Source organism: Pleurodeles waltl, chromosome 1_2 (genome assembly GCF_031143425.1).
Source record: "Pleurodeles waltl isolate 20211129_DDA chromosome 1_2, aPleWal1.hap1.20221129, whole genome shotgun sequence".
Lineage (NCBI taxonomy): Eukaryota > Metazoa > Chordata > Amphibia > Caudata > Salamandridae > Pleurodeles > Pleurodeles waltl.
The window spans coordinates 508,392,309-508,415,596 of NC_090437.1; the positions used below are offsets into that span (position 1 = coordinate 508,392,309).

General features: G+C 46.8%; 1 protein-coding gene across 5 annotated transcripts in view; it reads left to right on the top strand.

Moving 5' to 3' along the window:
• The window catches only part of CENPE (centromere protein E), a 1,295,748-nt gene that overhangs the window by 743,979 nt on the left and 528,481 nt on the right, over positions 1 to 23,288 (top strand). For all 5 annotated transcript variants that reach the window (XM_069241483.1, XM_069241500.1, XM_069241509.1 and 2 more), the window contains one exon: positions 3,151 to 3,453. In XM_069241483.1, the coding sequence (XP_069097584.1) occupies positions 3,151 to 3,453 (303 nt within the window). The remainder of the gene's footprint in view (positions 1 to 3,150; positions 3,454 to 23,288) is intronic.

Here is a 23,288-nt window from a genome sequence, read left to right on the forward strand (position 1 = left end):
AGGGAAGGAGGCAAATGTCAGAAGTAGTCCTTTTAGTCTGATGTGAGACGCGGGCCCCTTATATAGTGTACTTAAATGAAGTTCACTGTGCAGGGAGTCCCAGAGATGTGCAGAGGCAGAGCTCTATTTGTGGGAGTGTGGTTGATCAGCTAGGCATATTAAAGAGTTATTAAGCATTTGTTGTACCCGGAGGCAATAATTGAGATACACGCAAACAATAAATCAGAGACCAATTTAGAAAAATAACAGTTGCTTTTGTATATGCTTTGAATTATAGAACTTAGTCATGAGGTAAGCAGTTTTCAAATTAAAAATACTCTACTGTTTCACGACTGTTAATCGACAGTGCAATTTTCAGAGTCTTCAATGTTAGCCTATGGAGGAAAACAAAGATACAGTTTTGCAGGTATGTACACAACTTGCAGTCCCAGTCTTCAGGGGTTTAGGCTTGCACTGGGCAAGGTTCAGGTTGGTATCCAAGGTGCACCCACAGCGGAAGAGGGGTGGCTGGGTGGAGACGTTGAGGTTGGTGCCCAATGTTGGCCAATGGAGGCTGAGAGGGGGGTGTTGACATGCTGCCCACAGATAAGTACCAGCAGGGGCAGAGGTTGGTCTGTAAGAGTTAAAGATAGCACTCGTGGGGGTTAAAGATAGCAACCGTGGGGCCACAAGTTAGCACCAAACAAAAACCCTCAGCAGCACAGGGGTGGCGAGAGCAGACTGCCAAAAGTGTTGGGCGGCCAGTGCTTTCCAATGGAGACAGGGTATCCACTGTAGCTCACAGGTGAGTACAACAAAGTCAGAGGTCGATCTCCTGGTGGTGAGGAAAGTATGGGGGGGCGCCACAGGGTAGTACCAAACTTAAACCCTCAGCGGCTCACGGGCTGCCGGGTGCAGAGTGCCAACACATTGTTAGGCGACCTATATATCTCTATGGCGGAGATGGCTTCCAGAAATGGGCTGCAGGCTCCTGGCCAGGGGGCTGGGAGGGGTCAACCCACATCCTCCCAGTTAAGTTGATATGCCAGGGCTTGTAGGGACACTGTTGATTCAGCTCCCTAAGGGCTCTGGATGCAGAAATGTCTTCAGACGTCCGATTCAGCTCACCAGGCAGGTTGAGTTCTGGAGGGGGTGGATCCCTCTGATTCAGGTTACAGGCATCGCTGGAGAGTCTGGCAAGGGTCAAACCAAGGTGGACTCTTGGTCAGAAGAGCCGTGGGACCTTCAAAGGAAGGTTGGCCACTTGGACTCTGGCCATGGGTGTGGGGTGCAGTGGTCACTTCTGGCTTCCAGTTTTGCGGTTCCACAGGCAGGCTTCCTTTTTTGTTGAAGTTTGTTTCTTTTGGACAGGTCCGCTGTCCATGGGAGTTCTTGGTCTTTCTTGTAGGCAGGCAGTCGTCCCAGGGCTTTGAAGGTCACTGGGCGGCAGGATGGTCGTCTTCTGGGTGAAGGTTTCTTTTGAAGGCTGCAGACAACCTGGTGGGACTGGGGCCAAGTCAGTAGGTGTCTTCAGTCTTCTCTGCTCGCGACGAGTCTGGATCTTCTTAGGTTGCAGGAATCTGATTCTTGGGTTCAGGGGTGCCCAAATACTAAATTTAGGGATGTTACAGGGAGTGCCAGATGGTAGCCAATGGGATACTCACCTTGAGGGTGACTACACCCTTTCCATGACCTCTTCCTTTGGTAAGTGGCATAGCCCTATTCCTATAGGCCTAATTCCTTCCTCACTAGATGGAGGAATTTGAAGTAATGTCCACTTCAGCTAGTCCACCCTAGGGGTGGGACTGGCATGGAGTGGGCACTCCTAATTTTCCCACCAGACCTGCAGCCAAAAGTGGGGTTAGGAACTGGGGGTAGGCCTCCTCCACCATTTGGAGAGACCTAGGTCACATTTCAAAGGTGGCAAGGGCTTTGAAGTTCCCCACCCTGGAATGTCCATCCTGCCTGGGAGAGGAGGTCACACCTCTGCTAGGAGCAGGCTTTTGTTCTGGGCCCTTGAAAGCACTGGCTCTCACCTCAGGGGCCAGAACTTTGTCTAAGGTGGCTCTACTGGTTTTGACCAGTTAGTACCCACACTAGGAGTTGGTAGGTTTAGCAGTGGGCCCCTCCAAGGTGCCCTCTGAGTGCCTGTTTTAATAAATCCATTACTGGATTCAGTTAGGGTTTATTAATACACGATGTTTGATACCAAACATCCCTATCTTCAGTGGAACCATCATGTAGCTGGGGAGCTCATAATGCCAAGTGTCTAGCACTTGGCTTTAAAATGGCTTCCTTCTTCACTTACTATGTCTGAGAATCGACAAAGACATAGGAGCATATCTGTTCATACAGGTATTCCCTCACATGTAATATAAATGCACCCTGCTTTTAGGGCTGGAAGTCCTGCCAGAGGGGTGACTTACATATATTACATGTAGTGTAACTGGAAGGGGTCACAACTGTGTCATGTCATGTTTTCATTTTGGGTCTACACCAAGACACGCAGTCTGCCGAAGCAGCACTGAGTGTACTTAGGTGAAAGGGACCCTGAGGGTGGAACAATCTGTGCTAACCTATATTCTCCAAAACTTGGGTAGTACTGGGAGCATTTCACTGTGGTCACATATTCTTCAAAGGTTTCGACGACACCCGTATCAGCCACTTGCTGCCTTCCGTTGGTGATTGAAACTGGGCACATATGGTTCTTCTTTCAAAAGGGACTCAGTGCAGCAGCAAAGGTGTTAGCCTTTTGCCTATCTTTGTATTGTCAGCTATTTTGAGCTTCACAGCAGCCCTTTTGCGCAGTACTCCGGGATGGTGATTTTGACAAAATCGTCTTGCAAGCACGTTTTCAATTTAATAATGGTCATGTACCATTGTTGCTATTGACCAGTTTGCATTGCCACTTAGCACACCCTGTGCATCAAATGTTTTCTTTTACTATGATAGTAGACTCCTAGTTGGCTGAATTAAATGGTTATTTTTTTTATGACAATGCATGATATTTGCAATGGCAATTACTAATTTTATTTTAAAATTTGCCCAAGAGAGCACCCAACATCTAGATGAGACTCCGGAAAAATAAACTATAAACCTGTGTTTTCACTATTTGAATAAAAGTCTTTTGAATCATATCTTTTAAACATTTTCCATGTATTATTTGGTCAGGTTGTGTCTTTAATGGAAGAGGTGCAACAAAAGGATAAAGAAAAAGAACAGGTCCTCCATGAGAAGAAAGAGCTTGAGAGGCTCACTTCTGCGATGCAAGTGCTTGAAAATCAGCTAAAGGCCAGTCATTCCAAATTGAAAACTGTTGAAGATGAAAAATGTGATGCTGTGCAGAAAATCCATGATCTACAAGAAGTGGTGGTTGCCTTAACTCAAGAAAGAAATGAGCTGCAGCGAAGGCAAGAAACTCTCCAAATAGAGAGGGACCACCTTAGTGAGGATGTGCAGAAGAGACTTGAACAGGTAAGTGGTTTATAGAAAAAAAAAAAAAGAAATCCTTTTGAAAGTAGATAAAGCATCTTCTTAAGTTATTGAAAGAAAGGAAAAAGTCACCGCCTGAAGCTTGTCCCAAAATTAGTAAATACCATATACTGAAAATCTGTATTCAGCATAAATTTCTTTGAAAAAATAACCCATTTGTTAATCACTGTGAGTTATAGACATCCTTTGAATTTTTTATTTGCACTGACTGCACGTCAGACTTTGCTGATAAACCAACGTCATGGGAAATGTCCCAACTACTAAAAGTGAGCAATCGAAGGCTCAGATCATAAAGGTATATTACATCACAGCATTGTTGTACCCAAGGTACAATTACCATTTTCTATCGAAATGCCCACCTGTAAAATGCTTTTTTATTGTCACCCATGATACTGCTGGTTTTTGACTTTGAGTGCAGTGAGGCCTGCTAACCATACCTCTGTGCCAGTACCCTGACTTTAAACCAATGACAAAGCCAAACTTCCACCAGTAATGTGGAAGTCACCCCTGTAGCAGGCCTACAAAGCCGTAGTGAGGGGTGCAGCATATTTCAAGGACAGAACATGTATTTTAGCTAGTCTGACGTTAAAACGTGAAACTTTTTTTTTTTTTTACTGTAAAAACACTTGGTCTTTCCATTGGGGAGTACAGGGTTATACATTGTCCCCTCTGCTAACTCCTGAACTGTGCAACCCGAGCTGACGTTTCCAAGGTATCAAACAACTTGTTACACATTAAGCCCGAATTGGTTCTCAAATCAAAATTAATGTAAGAAGTTAAAGTGACAACTTTTACAAAGTTCCCACTTGTTGCCTTCAATCTTCATGCCCTTAAAGCTTACACAATCGGCTTGAAAAAGAGACAAATTTCAGCCCTCCCAGGGAGATGAGCTAACAACTCCCAGGAAAGGAGACAAAATGGACCTGCAATGAAAGTGTTAATTCCCTCCTGCAGGAAGCCATGCAGGTTTTGGCCCAAAAGGCGAGCTTCCAAGTTGGAGCTGCCTTTGGAGAGCAAATGTGAAACACTTGGGAAAGGGGCGGTCCCATTTTTTAGGCAGACTAGCTGGCCCCAGGGAAGGGGAGGAGAAACCTGTTCAACTGTTTTTTCAGAGGCATGTAAGCCCCTTGGTAGCCCTTTTACCATCTTGGGAGTGGGCAGAATGGTGCATCTTGGGCTAGCCAGATGTCAACTGAATAGCAGGAACTTGGCAGCTTGTTGGCTGTGAAGTAAAGTACCACCTTTCTTGGCATGTTACCCCAAATTTTTGCCTGATTTAGTGTGTTTTACTGTGTCTGTGATCCTGCTAGTCAGGACCAAAGTGCTTATGGTTTGTGGCCTGCTTGCCAGTGCACTTAACTGTTTTCTAAATTGAAACTGGAGTCCTGCTAATCAGAACTCCAGTGCACATGCTCTCTGTCTCTAAGTTTGTCACTATAGTATAGTGACTCCATATTTCACTCCAAATGGGCACACCGCCCCCCCCCCTTAAAAGTCCCTAGTATATGGTACCTAGGTACCCAGGGCATTGGGGTTTCAGGAGATCATTAACTGCTTCTGTGCCTGTTCCTGGGACGAGGTGGTCTCGTCCTCGGCACCGATTCCCCGAGGACGAGACCACTAGACACCAGGGAATATTTTTTTGGGGGGACATTTACTGATAAGGGGAGCGGCCCCTAGGTCAAGGGCTGCTCCTCGGGGGGGAGGGGGCAATTTATTTCTTGGCATTTCTGCCCCCCCTTAGGACAGGTCGGCCTAATATTAGGCCGATCTGCCCCCAGGTGGGCAGAAATCTACTAAACACCAAGGATAATTTTTTTTATTGTTTTTTTTAATGTTTGGGGAGCGACGACTTGGGCAAGGGTCGCTCTGGGGGGGAGGGGGCAATTTATTTCTTGGCATTTCTGCCCCCAGGTGGGCAGAAATCTACTAAACACCAAGGATCATTTTTTTAATTGTTTTTTTTTATGTTTGGGGAGCGACTACTTGGGCAATGGTCGCTCTGGGGGGGGAGGGGGCAATTTATTTCTTGGCATTTCTGCCCCCCCCCCTTGGGACAGATCGGCCTAATATTATTAGGCCGATCTGCCCCCAGGTGGGCAGAAATCTACTAAACACCAAGGATAATTTTTTTTATAGTTTTTTTATGTTTGGGGAGCGACTACTTGGGCAAGGGTCGCTCGGGGGGTGGGGGGGATGTAAATCATTATTAGGCCATTTCTGCACCCCCTGAGGGCAGAAACCACTAGACACCAGGGAATATTTTTTTGTGTGGGCTATTTCAAGTAAGGGGAGCGTCCCCTTGGGCAAGGGGCGCTCCTCGGGGGGGGGATTATTTTTAGGCCATATCTGCCCCCCTTATATTATTAGGCCGATCTGCCCCGGCAAGGGGGGGGGGGGGATGAGACAGGGGTTGCAGAAAACCACTAGACACCAGGGCTAATTTTTTTAAAGTTTACTTTTATTTTTTTATGTTTAGGGAGTGACCCCTTAGGCAAGGGTTGCTCCGGGGGGAGGTGCCCCCACCCGAACTGAAGGGACTAACAGTCTTTCAGCTCTCCCCCGCACACTAAAACATCTTATCCCATAGCAAGCAAGAGGACATTTGATTATTTTTGGTTTTTGTTTAACATCTGGGCTTGGAGAGCTTGGTAACTCTCAAAATCGTCCCACTTGGAATGGTGAGGACTGCACTTTTTTTTTTTTTTTACTTTGGGGCGCTGCCATGTAGAAAAATCCACAAGACCCAGACACATCTGAAAACTAAACATCTAGTTGATTCCAGGGTGGTGTGCTTCACATGCACCCTGCACCATTACCTTACCCACAATGCCCTGCAAACCTGCAACTTTTCTGGAAAGCACACATTTTTCCCGCATTTTTGTGATGGAACCTTCCAGAATCTGCAGTAATCGACAAAATTCCTACCACCCAGTATTGTCTCATCTATACCGATAAAATTTCTGCTGCACTTGTCAAGCTAAAAATGTTTTTTTTTTCAAACTGTCCTTTTGGACCCACTTTGGTTCCCCCTCAATTTCGACGTGTTTTTGGCTCTTCCCGGTCACAAACACTTGGCCCACCTACACAAGTGAGGTATAATTTTTACCGGGAGACTGAGGGGAACGTTGGGTGGTAGGAAATGTCCTGGTGCAGTGATCCCACACAGAAATGTGGGAAAAATGTGATTTCTTTTTTTGTTGTTGTTTTTTAGCTAAATTTGCGGTTTGCTGAGGATTCTGGGTAAGAAAATATTGGGGGATCCACGCAAGTCACACCTCCCTTGACTCCCTCGGGTGTCTAGTTTTCAGAAATGTCTGGGTTTGGTAGGTTTCCCTAGATGGCTGCTGAGCCCAGGACCAAAAACGCAGGTGTTCCCCCAAGCAAAAACAGGTAGTTTTCTATTTGATAATTTTGATGTGTCCAGATAGTGTTTTGGGGCACTTCCTGTTGCGAGCACAAGGCCTACCCACACAAGTGAGGTACCATTTGTATCAGGAGACTTGATGGAAGGCTGGGTGGAAGGAAATTTGTGGCTCCTCTCAGATTTCACAACTTTCTGTCACCGAAATGTGATGAAAAAGTGTTTTTTTTAGCCACATTTTGAGGTTTGCAAAGGATTCTAGTGAACAGAACCTGGTGAGAGCCCGACAAGTCACCCCATCTTGGATTCCCCTAGGTCTCTAGTTTTTCAAAAATGCACAGGTTTGGTAGGCTTCCCTAGATGGCGGCTGAGCTAGAGGCCAAAATCCACAGGTAGGCACTTTGCAAAAAACACCTCTGTTTTCTTTGAGAAAATGTGATGTGTCAACTTTGTGGCATTTCCTGTCGTGGGCACTAGGCCTACCCACACAAGTGAGGTACCATTTTTATCGGGAGACTTGGGGGAACATAGAATAGCAAAACAAGTATTATTGCCCCTTGTCTTTTTCTACATTTTTTCCTTCCAAATATAAGACAGTGTGTAAAAAAGACGTCTACTTGAGAAATGCCCTGTAATTCACATGCTAGTATGGGCACCCCAGAATTCAGAGATGTGCAAAAAAAACACTGCTACTCAACACCTTATCATGTGCCCATTTTGGAAATACAAAGGTTTTCTTGATACCTGTAGTAAGTTAACTCTGTATGTACTATTTCAAAGTAAGAAACACACAGAGTCCAAGGGTTCCCCTTAGAGGTAAGATAGTGGCAAAAAGAGATAATTCTAATGCTCTATTTTGTGGTAGTGTGGTCGAGCAGTAGGCTTATCAGAGGGTAGTGTTAAGCATGTGTTGTACACACACAGGCAATAAATGAGGAACACACACTCAAATACTTACTCCAGGTCAATAGGTTTTTATATAGAAAAATATATTTTCTTAGTTATTTTTAAGAACCACAGGTTCAAGATTTACAAGTAATACTTCAAATGAAAGGTATTTCACTCAGGTATTCTAGGAACTTTGAATAATCGCAATAGCATGTACAGTTTAGACAAAATGGCAATAAGCTATTTTAAAAGTGGACACAGTGCAAACATCAACATTTCCTGGGGGAGGTAAGTAATTGTTAAGTTCACAGGTAAGTAAAACACTTGGTGGGTTCAAAGTTGGCTCCAAGGTAGCCCACCTTTGGGGGTTCAAGGCAACCCCAAAGTTACCACACCAGCAGCTCAGGGCCGGTCAGGTGGAGAGATCAAAGAGGTGCCCAAAACACATAGGCTTCAATGGAAACAAGGGTGCCCCGGTTCCAGTCTGCCAGCAGGTAAGTACCCGCTTCCTCGGAGGGCAGACAAGGGGAGTTTTGTAGGGCACTGTGTGGGACAGAAGCAGGCACAGAAAGTAAGCCCTCAGCGGCACAGGGGCGGCCGGGTGCAGAGTGCAAACAGGCGTCAGGTTTTGTATTGGAATCAATGGGGAGACCCGGGGTCAAAAGTGGGGGCAGTGGCCGGAGGGGCAGCCATCTCCACTAGCTGGGATGCCCTGTGGTGCTGCGACAAAGGGGGTGAGCCTTTGAGGCTCATCGCCAGGTGTTAGTTCCTGCATGGGGAGGTGAGAAGCACCTCCACCCAGTACAGGCTATGCTCCTGGCCACAGAGTGACAAAGGCACTCTCCCCATGTGGCCAGCAACATGTCTGGTGTGTGGCAGGCTGGCAAAAACTAGTCAGCCCACACTGGAAGTCGGATATGTTTTTAGGGGGCATCTCTGAGATGCCCTCTAGCTGTATTTTACAATAAATTGCACACTGGCATCAGTGTGCATTTATTGTGTTGAGGAGTTTGATACCAAACTTCCCAGTTTTCAGTGTAGCCATGATGGTGCTGTGGAGTTCGTGTGTGACATACGCCCAGACCATATACTCTTATGGCTACCCTGCTCTTACAATGTCTAAGGTTTTGCTTAGACACTGTAGGGGCATAGTTCTCATGCACATATGCCCTCACCTATGGTATAGTGCACCCTGCCTTAGGGCTGTAAGGCCTGCTAGAGGGGGTGACTTAACTATGCCACAGGCAGTGTGAGGTTAGCATGGCACTCTAAGGGGAGTGCTATGTCGACTTAGTCATTTTCTCCCCACCAGTACACACAAGCTGTGAAGCAGTGTGTATGTGCTCAGTGAGGGGTCCCTAGGGTGGCATAAGACATGCTGCAGCCCTTAGAGACCTTCCCTGGCATCAGGGCCCTTGGTACCAGGAGTACCAGTTACAAGGGACTTACCTGAGTGCCAGGGTTGTGTCAATTGTGGAGACAAAGGTACAGTTTAGGGAAAGAACACTGGTGCTTGGGGCCTGGTTAGCAGGGTCCCAGCACACTTTCAAATCATAACTTAGCATCAGTAAAGGCAAAACGTCAGTGGGTAGCCATGCCATAGAGGCATTTCCGTACAATACATATTTTTTACTCTTTATATTTCAGCAAATAAATTGCTGTGCACCCAGTATAGAATGAAAACCCACTGCAAGGTGCAGCTCATTTATTGGCTCTGGGTACATAGGATTCTTGATGAACCTACAAGCCCTATATATCCCTGCAACCAAAAGAGTCCAGCAGACGTAACAGTATATTGCTTTAAAAAATCTGACATCGCAGGAAAACGTTGTAGAGTAAAACGTAGAGAAAAATTGCTTTTTTTTCATCTCAATTTCAATATTTGTTTTATTTCAGTTGTTATTTTCTGTAGGAAACCCTTGTAGGATCTACACAAATTACCCATTGCTGAATTCAGAATTTTATCTACTTTTCAAAAATGTTTCGGTTTCTGGGATCCAGCATTGCTTTCACACCCATTTCTGTCACTGACTGGAAGGCGACTGAAAGCACAAAAAAATAGTTAAAATGGGATATGTCCCGGTAAAATGCAAAATTATGTTGAAAAATCTGTTTTTCTGAATAAAGTCTGCCTGTTCGTGAAAGCTGGGAAGCTGGTGATTTTAGCACTGCAAACCCTTTGTTGATGGCAATTTCAGGGAAAAAAAAACACAAGCCTTCTTCTGCAGCCCTTTTTTCCAATTAAAAAAAAAAAAGTGTTCACTGTATTTTGGCTAATTTCTTGGTGTCCTTCAGGGGAACCCACAAAGTCTGGGTACCTCTAGAATCCCTATGATGTTGGGGGAAAAAAGGACGCAAATTTGGCGTGGGTAGCTTATGTGGACAAAAGGTTATGAGGGCCTAAGCGAGAACTATTCCAAATAGGCAAAAAAAGGCCTGGCACAGGAGGGGGAAAAGGCCTAGCAGCGAAGGGGTTAAGGGCTACAGCATTTCTTTTGCCCACCCATAAGGAGCTCACACAAACACTTCTTCCGGACTGCCATTGCAGACTGAGTGAAATAGTGTAAGCAATATTTCACAGCCATTTTCACTGTACCAGGTCACTTATAAGTTACTTATATATCTAACCTTCAGGCCGTGAAGGCTAGGTGCATACTACCCATGTTTGAGGGCACCCCTGCACCAGCAGAGCTGCCCCCACAAAGTCGTGGCCCATTTTCCCGGACTTCGTGAATGCGGGAACGCCATTGTAAGTGTGCACTACATATAGGCCAATACATATATGTAGCTTCACAATGATAACCCCGAATATGGCCACTTAAGGTGTCTAAGCACTGGACATTTTACCCCCAATCTGATTCTGGTATTGAGGGGCCAATTCCATACACACTGGGGGCTCCACTATGGACCCTCAATACTGCCAAACCAGCTCTGAGGTGTCCACTGCAGCCCCAGCTGCTGCCACCTCATACAGGCTTCTGCCCTCCTGGGGCTTGAGCAGATCAATCCCAGGAAGGCAGAACAATGCATTTCCTTTAGGAGAAGTGTGTTACACCCTCTCCCTTTGGAAATAGGTGATACAGGCATGGGAGGGGTATCCTCCCAGAGCCTCTGGAAATGCTTTGTAGGGCACAGATGGTGCCCTCCTTGCATAATCCAGTCTATACCGGTTCAGGGACCCCCAGTCCCTGCTGTGGTGCGAAACTGGACAAAGGAAAGAGGAGTGACCACTCCCTTGTCCATCACCATCCCAGGGTTGGTGCCCAGAACTCCTCCAGAGTGTCCCTGAGTTCTGCCATCTCCTTTTCAAGATGGCCAGGGAACTCTGGGAGCATCTGAGTGGCCAGTGCCAGCAGGTGACGTCAAAGACCCCTCCTGATACTTGCTTACCTGGTTAGGTGACCAATCCCCCTCTCAGGGCTATTTAGGGTCTCTCCTCTGGGTGTTTCTTCAGATTCGGATTCCAAGACTCCAGCAGGGATCCTCTGTATCCTTTACTTCATCGTCTACTGTCAGATCAACCGCAGAACTGCTCCAGCAACTGTACAACTTGCAACAAAGTATCCAAGATGGCTATTGCAACTCTGTAACTTCAGTTCCTGCAAGCAACTGCAACGGTTTCCAGGTTGTGCGCGCTCAGAGTACTGCCTGCCTCCTGCACCAGAAGAATTGAAGGAATCTCCCCTGGAGTGACGTAGTCACTTCCCTGCTTCAGGAGGCACCTCTCTGCAGTGTTGAGCAGTACTCTGGGTACCCTCTCCTGACAACGAGCGTGGATCCTGGAACACAGGTGGTGGACTGACGTGACTGACTGTCCAAATGTCCAGCTGTCCAAATTTGGTTGGGGGTAAGAGATTGCCTTCCCGTGCCAGACAGTACCCCTGTGCACCGCATTTTTTGCAACTCGTCGGGCTTCTGTGCTCTTCTCCAAAACATCCTTTGTGCACAGCCTAGCCTGGTTCCCCAGCACTCTATAATGCGACGCTCAGCTCCCTGAGTTGTTCGGCGGCGTGGGATACCTTTGTGTAGTGCTGTGCCAACCTCCATTTGCAACTCATTTGTCCCCGTGTCCTGGGATTCCTTGCACAAAGCTCCTGCCTCACCGATTTGCTCTGGACTTGGCTGATCTGTGCCCTGCATCAAAGAACCTGCTGTGCCCTAGGGGTCCCCCACCCCTAGCGACCTCGACACTCCATGGGGACTCCAAGGAACCATCTTCAAACTTAACTATGCAGCACATTTCAAAGTGGTCCCATGCAGTGGCCCTGCTCAAGCTCCTGAGACATTTCCTCACTGCTCCTGCCAGAACCGGGAGCTGCCTGAACTTCTCCAGCTGGCACAGTGTGCCCACTGACAACCTTGACCAACCTACAAAAGAAGAACTTGGCAAACCAACTGTACGATTGTACATGTAACTTTAAAGGTGGACTACCAGTGATTTCCGTGGTGTGTAATTATGCACAACAAGACTATTTTTTTATTAAACTTCAGAAATTCATTTTTCAAAAAGTACTTAGCCAATTTTGATAATCTTGATCTTAATAATTACATAAAAATCCGAAATATTTTATAAATTGGTCTTGAGTTATTCCTTTGAGTGTGTGACTTGCAAGATTGATGCTATGAGTACAACAAATGCTTTGCACTTCTCAAAATTTGGCCTAACTGCTCGACAAAGCCCCCTTAAAAATTAGAGCATTAGATGATCTAGATTTTACCTCTGTAAACCAATGTGTGGTTGCCTGGACCCCCTTGTCTTAGCCTCTCAGTTGTTTAAGTCCTGTTGGCTAACACGACTGCAGTGTACTCCACCTACAAAAGGGCGTTATGAGCTTGCATCCCTTTTGCTTAGAACCGTTGTGACTGTGGCATTGGCCCAGACTAACATTATTCATATGAAATCAGTCATCTGAATGGCTCCCTGAAGATCGGGGCGAGTGATTTGAGTTGACATCACCTTGTGGATCTTGAGTGGTCTCCTCATCCACTAGTGGTTCTGCCAACTTCACCTTTTGTTACACCCTACTGGTGGATTTATTTTCCATTCATGAAAATGCTTTGTTCCCCCTATTCTGCGCACTCTAGTTTCAGCTGTGAGGGGTTCTAGTAAACATTATCTGTCTGAGGTGGGACTTCACCTTAACAATACATTTTCACCCATTCCTTTGATCCCTTCTGTTCTGAGAAAACTGCCAGGACTCCATGGACATCGTAAACGTGTCAGACGAGCTGGGGCCGTTGTGGTATTTATATATTCTACCCCAATCTTTGTGCTATCTCCTTCTGCTCAAGGTTGAGGTTCTCTCTCTGTGGAAGGGGTAGGTCCTTCATCCAGACCTTCTGAGCCTACTCTGTCATGCCTAGAGATTGAGTAGGGCAGACTGAAAGCATTTGACTTTCCCTCGTAGGTGGTGAACTTTATCTTGGGGGCACACCGCCCCTCCTCCAAATCAGTTTTCTGGTTGGTGGACATGGTTTTCACTGTGGGTGTGTGGACCCTTACAAAGCGTGTCTATCCAACAGAGTTTCTGCTTTCCTTAGGCCCAGCAAGGCTTTGCTTTAGGCTCTGATAAATGTTATTTGTCTGTCTTATCAGCTTTTCATTGTAGTCTGACTATGTTGTCCTTATTCAGGTCACTGGTTGTGATAAGTTACTTCAGGGGGTTGTCTTAAATAATCCCGTTTTCACCTTTTATGTGTCAGTGGGATGCAAATCTGTTTCCCAGCTCTGATCGGTTCACTTTTTGAATCTATGCACAGTTCATTAAGATTTCTGACACTTAAGACTGTATTTTTCTGATTTCCTTCATCTCTGTTTATATTAGAACACAGCAGAGTTTGTCTGTGGGCTCACCTTTCACTTCATTCTTGTTGGACAAGCTACTACTAGGGCCTTGTTTCCTAAGGTGGTTTCTCAATTTCCCATTGGCCAATCCATTACCTTGCCACCATGCTGTCAATCGCTGCATACCTTCAAGAAAGAAAGACTGCATCTTCTTGATCCTCAAAGAGCTGTTTTTCTACATAGATGTGACTCAAAAAAACTTCTTGGCTAATCAAAACATCCCTGACTACAATGGTCCCTAGAATGGTAAGGTGAACTTGGGGCAGACAGTTTTCTGCTGGATTGTCTTGTGCATGGGAATCTGCTACACCCTTGACAAGAGGGAGCCCATTGACAGCAGCAGGGCCCATACCACGACCTAGGATTCTTACTGTCCTGGACACCTTTTGGGGTGCTAAGTAAGCTGCAGTCCACACCTTCACCAGGCATAGTCTAGATGTTGAAGTATACATAGATGATCATTTAACTAGATTTGTGTTACAAGACCTTGTTTAATTGACTCACCAGACACCCTGCCTGTGTAATGATTCAAGACATGAGGAATTTGCAGATAGTATTATTAGAACACTATATTTACCCCCTGTAATTAACTGGTGGACACTTTGTTCCTGTACATTAATGACTGATCCGTCCGTCCATCTCATTCTGAATAGTCTTCAAATTGGGCAGCTAAGTTCCAAGTTAGCTTTCTGCACTGCATTCCATTCAGTCTTGTCAATCTCGCCTCCCCCTCTGAGGGCATGGAAAGAGGATGGGCACTTATACCAGGGTGCTGAGCTGCACCATTATGTGCTGTGACACCATAACTAGGGAGCCTCTGGAGTAGATTTAGAGCCATCGCTACAACTGTCTGCGCAGGAGAGCTGTTTCTTATCTTTTTAAGCACCTGTAGGAGGTTCAAAAGGTGTGGAATCTGCAGGTAAATAGAGATTCCACAAAAAGTTAATTACCAAAGATTATTTGAGAGCAGGGGCATTTTGTTAAAATCAATTTTGAGCTGCGAGAATCTGAGCATATTCCTCCAGGTAGAAATCTAATCAGTGAGATGTTATAGACCATGGCTACCAGCGCTGTCTGTAGAAAAGCTGTGTGAGCCCTTAGTGTCGCTGCAGATATTAACTGTTAGAAGTTGGCATCTGAGTTGATTGTGACTTCATCCAAGAAGTTCTTAAAAGTATCACTGCTGAAAACCTGTTTTACAGTGCGCTGGTCTCTTCCTGTCTTATTGTAGTGCAGTGGAAACCTATTGCATATGGAGAGGTGAGACAGTAGGATGTGTGAGATACTTCCTACTGTGTTGCCTGTGGTTGTCCTGGTTCTCTTTCTGTTCATATGTCCAGCTTATCTGATAGAGACTTCGAGCCGGAGATTCCTTACCTTAGAATTATTCCCAGGTGTCAGATTGGATCCAGACATTTTTGAGCGCAGTACCCCTGTGCGCTATTAGGTGGTATCATTCGGCTCCATGTGGCGTTGACATGTGCTGTTCCGATATAGGGACCACCTTAACACTCTGCCGTCTTTTTTTTTTTTTTTTTTTTTACTTTACACACCAGTCAGCACACATGTGGAGAGAACTACCCCCAGTCATTTGTTGACAGATATTTTTTTCGACTTTTTTCAAATTTTTTTCTTTTCTTTCTAAGATCTTCTCCTGTTATGGCAAGATGTCAACTAGGGAAGCTGGATTCAAGCCCTGCAATGCCTGTCACAGATAGGTTTCAGTTAGGGCCCACACCTTGTTTGCCCATGGTTCCTCGAGTGCGCCCACAATGTGAAGACCTGTGTCAACTGCTGCGCCATGCACCCCATGGCCTTGAGGGAGCACTCCCTCAAGCTACTTGATGCTCGACGTGCGACACTGCAAAGTTCTCAATCCCAGTCAAGTAGAAGGTCCGGAATCTGTCGCGGAGCCCTAGATCCTCCTCACACTTGAAGTTGTCTTCAGGTAACTCTCAGAAGAAAAAGAAAACTAAGAAGTTGAAGAGGTCTTGAACTTTGCTCCATCTGATGAGATTAGGAAGTGTCATCTTTCAAGGCAGGGCTCTGTGGTTGAGTCTGCACCTGGGCCAGCTCCACGCCTCCCTGAGTTTCTAGGATTTGGAGTGACCCCCATCCAACTCTGTGAGTTCTATGAGGCCCTGCACCTCATTTGTGGTTTGTGAGGGATTCCCACTGGTTCTACACTGGCTGTTCTGTCCCCAGGTCCAGTCTGCCCCCTTGGATCCATTGTTAGATCCTTACCAGTGCTGGTCATACTACATTGACCTTCATCAACGCCATTCCCATTCTCAGCCCCAACTCTGATTTGAACCCAGAGTTACGTTGTCAGATACATGCTCCAGCACTAACTGAAGCCAAGACTTCCATTCCTGAGCCCCATTCTTAAGGGCTGGGACTTGAGAGGATTGGAAGGTCCACCAGACCCTGAAGGATGCCAGCCCCTAAACCTGAACAAAAATTGGTGTCAGAAAATTGTGGATGCCCATGGACTGGACACCTCTCCAGATCCTGGCATGGGCTGTCCTCCTAATGTGGCTACTGAGGAGGGAACCTTTTTAGCTATGGTGGTGAGAAGGGGGGGCAGAGGTCCTGTGCCTTAACCTACCCTCAGTGGCAGTCAGGACGAATGTCCTGACAGAGGTGCTTCAACCTGGAGTAACCCCCTCAGAACTTCATCTCCCATTCAATGAAGCCTTCACAGATGTCCTGCTTGGAACTTGGTCAAACCTTGAACAGGGGTTCCTGTAGATAGGGCTTTTGCCCACCACCACATTGCTGCCACAGGGACCCCAGTTTCCTCATGCAACACCCTACCAGGTGAACTTGGTGTGGGCCAAGCCTCCACCTCCTGTGTAATCGTAGTGCATTCCCTACCACCCCACCAGATGGAGAATCCAAGAGGCTTGATACCTTGGGAAAGAAAATGTTTTCTTCCACCAACCTGACAATGAGGTTTGTGAACACTGCGTGCCTTTTGGGGCGTTAATCCCAAGCACTATGGGATTTGGTTGCACAGGTGCTGTCCATGGTCCCGGAGGAGGCCCTGGCCGTCCTTTTCCAAGCTGTTACAGATGGAGAGATTCAGCCAAGTTCCTGCTCCATGTGGGCGGGACCTGACTCATTTGCAGGCCACAACGTTTTTTTTGTAGGTGGCGTTAGGGATCCACACCTGGCTGAGAACACTGACTTTTCCAGGAATGTGCAAGCGTTGCTTATGGACATGCCCATTGTTGGCTCCTGTCTCCTGTGATTTGGCCTTCCAGTGGCCCATTGCCAACCCTTTTGTTCCTTTTGTGGCCACAGTAGGGACTTCCAGCTGTGTCTTTACCCACCTAGCCACCACAGCATGCAAGCCTCCCAGCATCTGTGTCAGATGATGTGGTACCCACAGACTCCCTGGATCAGGCAGCCAGATGCTGGGCCAGTGTGTACATGGACCCATACACGGAGACACATGTGCATGCGGACACACAGCCTCCAAACCCCTTTAGTTGCCCTCTTACCATCATGGGCCTCCCAGTGGGAGGCAGAATACGCCCTCACCTGCCCCCACTAGAGGTCAATAACATCAGACCACTGGGCTCTTCAGGTCTGAAGGGTCTACTCCCTTTTGTAGTGACCTCCCCTCCACCCATGTCCATACCCACTTGCGACAGGCTGACTGAGGACCATATCTTTGCTCCACCAGGAAGTAACCACTCTCTTGGCCAAGGGAGCCATAGAAAGGGTGTCCAGAAGTAAGTCGTGGTTGCTATTCTCTCTACTTTCTGGTGCCCAAGAAGGGCAGCAGCCTTTGTACAATCATCATCATATTATCATAAATTAACTTTATTGGACAATTAAGTTATAAAAGCACATACAAATAAAACCTATACCTCAATAAAATAAAAAATATATAATAAGCATACCAATATGAGAACCAAAGGATCGCAGCATACAGGAGCTTGGATACATCAAAATCACCTAAAGAATAAGAACAATTTTCTACTCAATACATTTGAAAATACAGACACAGCAGCAGCCCGACATATGGATGAAAGGAGTAACTAACTCCTTAATAATAAACGATTATAACAGGGGCAATTCTGGTCATAACATTTTTTTTTTTTTTAAACAGTTAATCACTGGCTAAAAAAAACATAAAACAGTTAGCACCATTGGAAAAATAGCAGCAGTTATTTCACAAAGTGTTTGCAGTCCTGGCAATGGTCCAGTGATCCAGATCCACTCCAGGAACTTGGCTACAAGACACATGTAAGTAAGCTTGGGGTTTGTTTAAAGAATTTGAGCGCAATCCGACTTCTGCCAGTCCGTATTAATCTACATATGGGTTTGATCCATTTTTTATAGGCAGTGACATAGTCTTAATTTATAAAGAAAACATGACCAATCGATTCTGTATGAGCCTTACGTACTGGTCATGGGGGATCGCTAATTGTAACCCATTTGGTGATAAATGATTTGGGGGGGGGGGGGGCGTACCAACCCTGAATTGGAAATATAGTTTGCGAACCAGAGGAACAGTAATGGCATCCTAGTAGGGCTCCAGAAGACTATCACACTTACAGTCCAAGAACTACGCAGTTACGGATGAAGTGACAGCCAGTTGTAAGTCTGACTTCCTGACCTGCAGCCAGTTATGCTTTCTAAACATCTGTGCTGTCAGGCCTTTTGCCAGTGATAGCTCATCCCCTAAAAATTGCAGGCCAATATGCGTTTGATACTTTTAAATTTGACAGAGCCAAATGATTTTATCAGATGTGTCGGCCTCAATCACTTCTTTAAGTGCCAGTCTAAAGTGTGCCAATTCAGGTTGAGACCACAACCTTCTCCAAAACAGCAAGGTGCGAGGTCTGGCTTTGTCAGCAAGTGAATTCTTGCTTAGGTCAAGCAATAATGGCAGTAGTGGAGTGGTACCAGGGAGACAAGCTATACTTCTCAAAATGTTACTTTCATAGTAAGAAAGAGAAGATATATTAATAAAACCCCACAATTCGAAGTTTACTGCCTTATACTCACAAATTTGTAAAGTGGGGCAATGGGTTGTGAAAATGAAGAACTATGATTTTACTATGGCACCCGAGATCTGCTTGTGTTTTGTGGTCTTTAGATCAACCTGAGGTTTCCATGTGACCGGAACTAAGACTGTGTTACACCTAGATGAGCAAATGCATCCCCTTTCTAGCGATGTACCCCGCTAGCTCTAATTTACACTTGTCCAGCATTTGTTGGTTCAGTCAGTTCTCTCTTGTTACCTCCACCTGACCCGGCCATAGTTAATGTCATACAATCGAACTATAACTCAACAAGTTCAGAGGCTTACCCATAACACACAGAACCTGCCACAGTTTCTTCTGGGGAACCAGAACAAAGGCTGATTTGAGATTGACGAAGGCAACATACAGACTGCCTCTGCCGATTTCCACCATCCTCCAATATATTAACAAAAAGAGAAAAACCTGGTCCATAGTACTAGTTTTTCTGAGGAACCCGGCTTGATAGGGGGACAAAACATCATTCCACTGGTGGATCCAGCCTAGAAGATGGGCAAAACTTTTCTGTACACAGTCAATTAAGCTGGTTGATCTATAGTTAACTGGCAGCGATTTGTCACCTTTCTTGTATACTTGGGCAACTTAGTCTCCCTTCCAGGAATCTGGAATTGAAGCTCCTCTAACAATGGCATTTGCCAGGAGGAGGAAGTTCTTAGACCAATTCTCGTTGAAGTAGAACACGTCGGCTGGGATACCATAGGGTCCTGGGGCCTTACCTCTGGTTATATCACCAATAGCTAGCGTAACAACTGATAGATCAAAGAGGAGTAAGAACAGGGTTATTAGTATGAGAAATGACCCTCATCTCGTCAACTGAGGTAATAGGGTGGCTCAACCATATCAGAGGTAGCTGTGATTTTGGGGGATATCTGAACAGCTCCTGCTGCCCCACTTTACGAGGGACCAGAATTTAGTAGAGTCCCTAGTAGAAGAAACCAAACTTTGCTTGCTGGTAAACATTTTACCCCACAATTGGCGTACTGGTGCACCTATGCGAGTCCCTAATATATGGTACTTAGGTACCAAGGGCATTGGTACACCATGGGACTCCAATGGGCTGCAGCATGTATTATGCCACCCATGGGAGCCCATGCAAACTGTGACTGCAGGTCTGCCATTGCAGCCTGCGTGAAATAATGCATACACCTTTTCACTTAAGGTATAAGGCTTGCCTTATATCCATGTCACTGCCCTTAGACACTAAGTCACCCCTCTGGTAGGTCGTTCAGTCCAAGAGCAGGGTACATGTCCCTAAGTGTGAGGTTACCCTTGCATGAGCAGGGTACTTTTGCAAACCCCAGACTCATTCCCTGGGCTTTGCAAGTGTGGGAAAGCCATCCTTAGTTATGTAGTGGACACTGCTCAACACTAGTAGTCCATCTGTGTAATGGCTTCTCCGAACCTGGGCATGTTTGGTATCAAACATGTTGTAATCAGGCAACTACACTGATTCCAGTGCTAGTTGTATGATCCCCTGTACTATGAGGGTTCCTTAAGGCTTGTACGGCCTTATGGGATCTGCCTGCCAGCCCACACTGGTGCCGACCCCTGACACTGTTCTACCCTCCTGCTGGTGACCCAAACTGAAGTAGCATAAGGCAGAGCAAAGGATTTCCTGCAAGGGAGAGGTGTGTCCACCTCCTCCTGTTTATTAGGCGTCTATGGACTGGGGTGGCGTCTGAGCGCCACCAGACTGCTATGAAAGGCACATTTGGTGCGGTCCTTTCATAATCTGGTGTGCACCAGTTTAGGAGTCCCCAGTTTCCACTCTGGTGCAAAACTGCACAAAGGGACCTATGAATGATTTCTCCCCCCGCCCCCTTTTTCTTTCCTCCCCCTTTTTCTTTCCTCCCCCTCTTCCCCCAAATCACCCTGGTCCGGCTCCTCCCATAAGGAGGTGCACAGAGATCTGCCATCTTGGAAGCAAGGTAGGCAGAGGCCCCTGAGGGCATCTGACTGGTTAGGCCAGGTAGATGACGTCCCTGACCCCCTCTGATAGGTGGGTCACCCCATAGATTGACCAACCCCCTAATAGGGTTACTTAAGGGCTCCCTTGCGGGTGGGTTCTCAGATCCGTCGAGCAAAACTCTTTAAGGAACTCTCTGCAGGACATCTTCTGCTCCTGGTCTCCGGAACCACTGCTGGTCTGCTTTTGGAACTGAAACAAGACTATATCCAGCTGGGATGGCTCCCACTGCAACATTGTTTCTCCAGCTCCTGCAATATTTCTGCAACATCCGTGGCTGTGCATCCTCCAGGGTCACAAGGACTCTGTTTTCATCCAAGAAGCAAGAATAAATCTTCCTTGGATTGAAGGAGTCATCACTCCTCTGCATCCACAAGCACCTCAAGACGACAACAGCTGGCTGATGGACCCTGCTGTCCGATGGACAATGAAAGGCTCTGCAACACAGGTGTTGGTTCGGTGACCCTTGGGAGACTGTAGGAAAGTACCCCTTTTCTTGGCATGGTTACCCCCATTTTCTGCCTGATGTCACTGTGTTTGACTGTTCACAGGGATCCTGCTAACCAGAACCCCAGTGATTATGCTCTCTCTCCCAAAAGCCTGTATTTCACTCACAATTGGCACACTGGTGCCCGCATGTGTGTCCCTAGTATATGGTACCTAAGTACCCAGGGCATTGGGATTCCAGGGGATCCCTATGGGCTGCAGCATATATTTTGCCGCACATAGGGAGTCCATGCAAAGGCTTCTGCAAGACTACCATTTTAGCCAGCGTGAAAAGGTGCAAGCGCCCTTTCACTGCCATTTTCACTGCACCAGGTCACTTATAAATCTCCCCTGTAGCAGGCCCTCCAGCCCTGAGGGCAGGGTGCAGAGTACTTGTGAGTGAGGGCATCCCAGCACTAGCAGAGGTGCCACTACAACCTTCAGGACGATTTTCCCGGACTTCTTGAGTGTGGGGACGCCATCTCACGTGTACTGGACATAGGTCATTACCTATTTCCAGCAACATAATGGTAACTCTGAACATAGCCATGTTTGGTATAAAACATGTTGGAATCATACCCCAAGGCTTTTTCAGGCATTGGTTGTATGATTCCCCGCACTCCGGGGGCTCTTTAGAGCAGTCGTTCCCAACCTGTGGTCCGAGTACCCCTGGGGGTCCGTGAAGCCTCCGCAAGGGGTCCGCGACTGCATAGAAAATTAAATAGTATTAACAAATTAGGTCCCCAGCTTTCAGTAATGACTCAGTGGGGTGGTGGGTCCCCGGATTCAAATTAAAATTCAGTGGGGGTCCACAGAAATCAAAAGGTTGGGAACCATTGCTTTAGAGGACCCCCAGTATTGCCATTTCAGCCTTCTAAGGTTTTTCAGGCAGCCCCAGCTGCTACCAGCTCACAAACAGGTTTCTCCCCTCCTGTTGCTTGAGCAGCTTAACCACAGGAAGGCAGAACAAAGGATTTCCTTTGTTCTGCCCTCCAGTTGCCTGAGCAGCTCAACCCCAGAAAGGCAGAACAAAGGATTTATTTTGGAAGGGGGGTGTTACACCCTCTCCTTTTGGAAATAGGTGTTATGGGCTGGGGAGTGGTAGCCTCCCAAAGCCACTGGAAATGCTTTGAAGGTATATTTGATGCTCCCCTTGCGTAAACCAGTCTACACCGGTTCAGAGACCCCCAGACCCTGCTCTGGTGCGAAACTGGACAGGGGAAAGTGGAGTGACCACTCCTCTGTCCATCACCCCAGGGGTAGTACTCAGAGCTCCTCCAGAGTGTCCCTGGGTTTTGCCATCTTGGATTCGAGGTTGGCAGTAAACTCTGGGAGCATCTGAGTGTCCAGTGCCAGCTGGTGAAGTCCGAGCCCTCCCCTGATAAGGTGCTATTAGGGTCTCTCCCTTGGGTGGTTCCTCTGATTTAGATTGCAAGACTACAACAGGCATCCTCTGCATCTTACACTTCGACTTCTCCCTGAAGAGACTGCATCTGGACCTTCCAGGAACTCTACAAGCTGCAACAAAGAAGCAAGACACCTTCTGGAAAATGGTTTCTCTGGCTCCTGCTAGCAACTACCACAGTTTCCCGGTCGTGCATCCACGAGGACAGCCCGTCTTCAGCCTGCATCAGAAGAGCAAAGGAATCTTGTAGGAGGCTGGCCTGGTTTGTAGAAGGTACCTAAGGTACTTATATGTGTATTCACCATCATGGGTGGTTGACTGAAGTGGTCCGTATGTCCTACTGTCCAGCTTTGGTTGGAAGTAACAGCTTGCACACCACACAAGACAGTACCCCTGTGCACTGCATGTTTTGCAGTTATCAAGGCATGTTGGCATCCTTTCACGAAGTTCTTCTGGCACCGTGCAGCTCCGTCCCCCAGCACTATCCAGCGACGCACAGCTTCCTGCGTGGTTCTCTGGTGCTGTGGGACCCTTTGTAGTGCTGCGTGGGCTTCCTTTTGCACCTTCTTTGTTCCCGTGCTGTGGGACTCCTGTGAGTGCTGCCTGGTCTTCAGTGGGCTCTCTGAGTTTCACTAATTACATTAATAAGGGATAACTGTGTAGGAGGCGGGCCTGACTTAGAGTGTGTACCTTGTGGTACTTAAACCTTGTGCCAGGTCCAGTTATCCCTTATTAGTAGAATAGAGGTGTTCTAGCAGCTTAGGCTGATTGAGGTAGCTATAGCAGAGCAGCTTAGTCTGAACTAG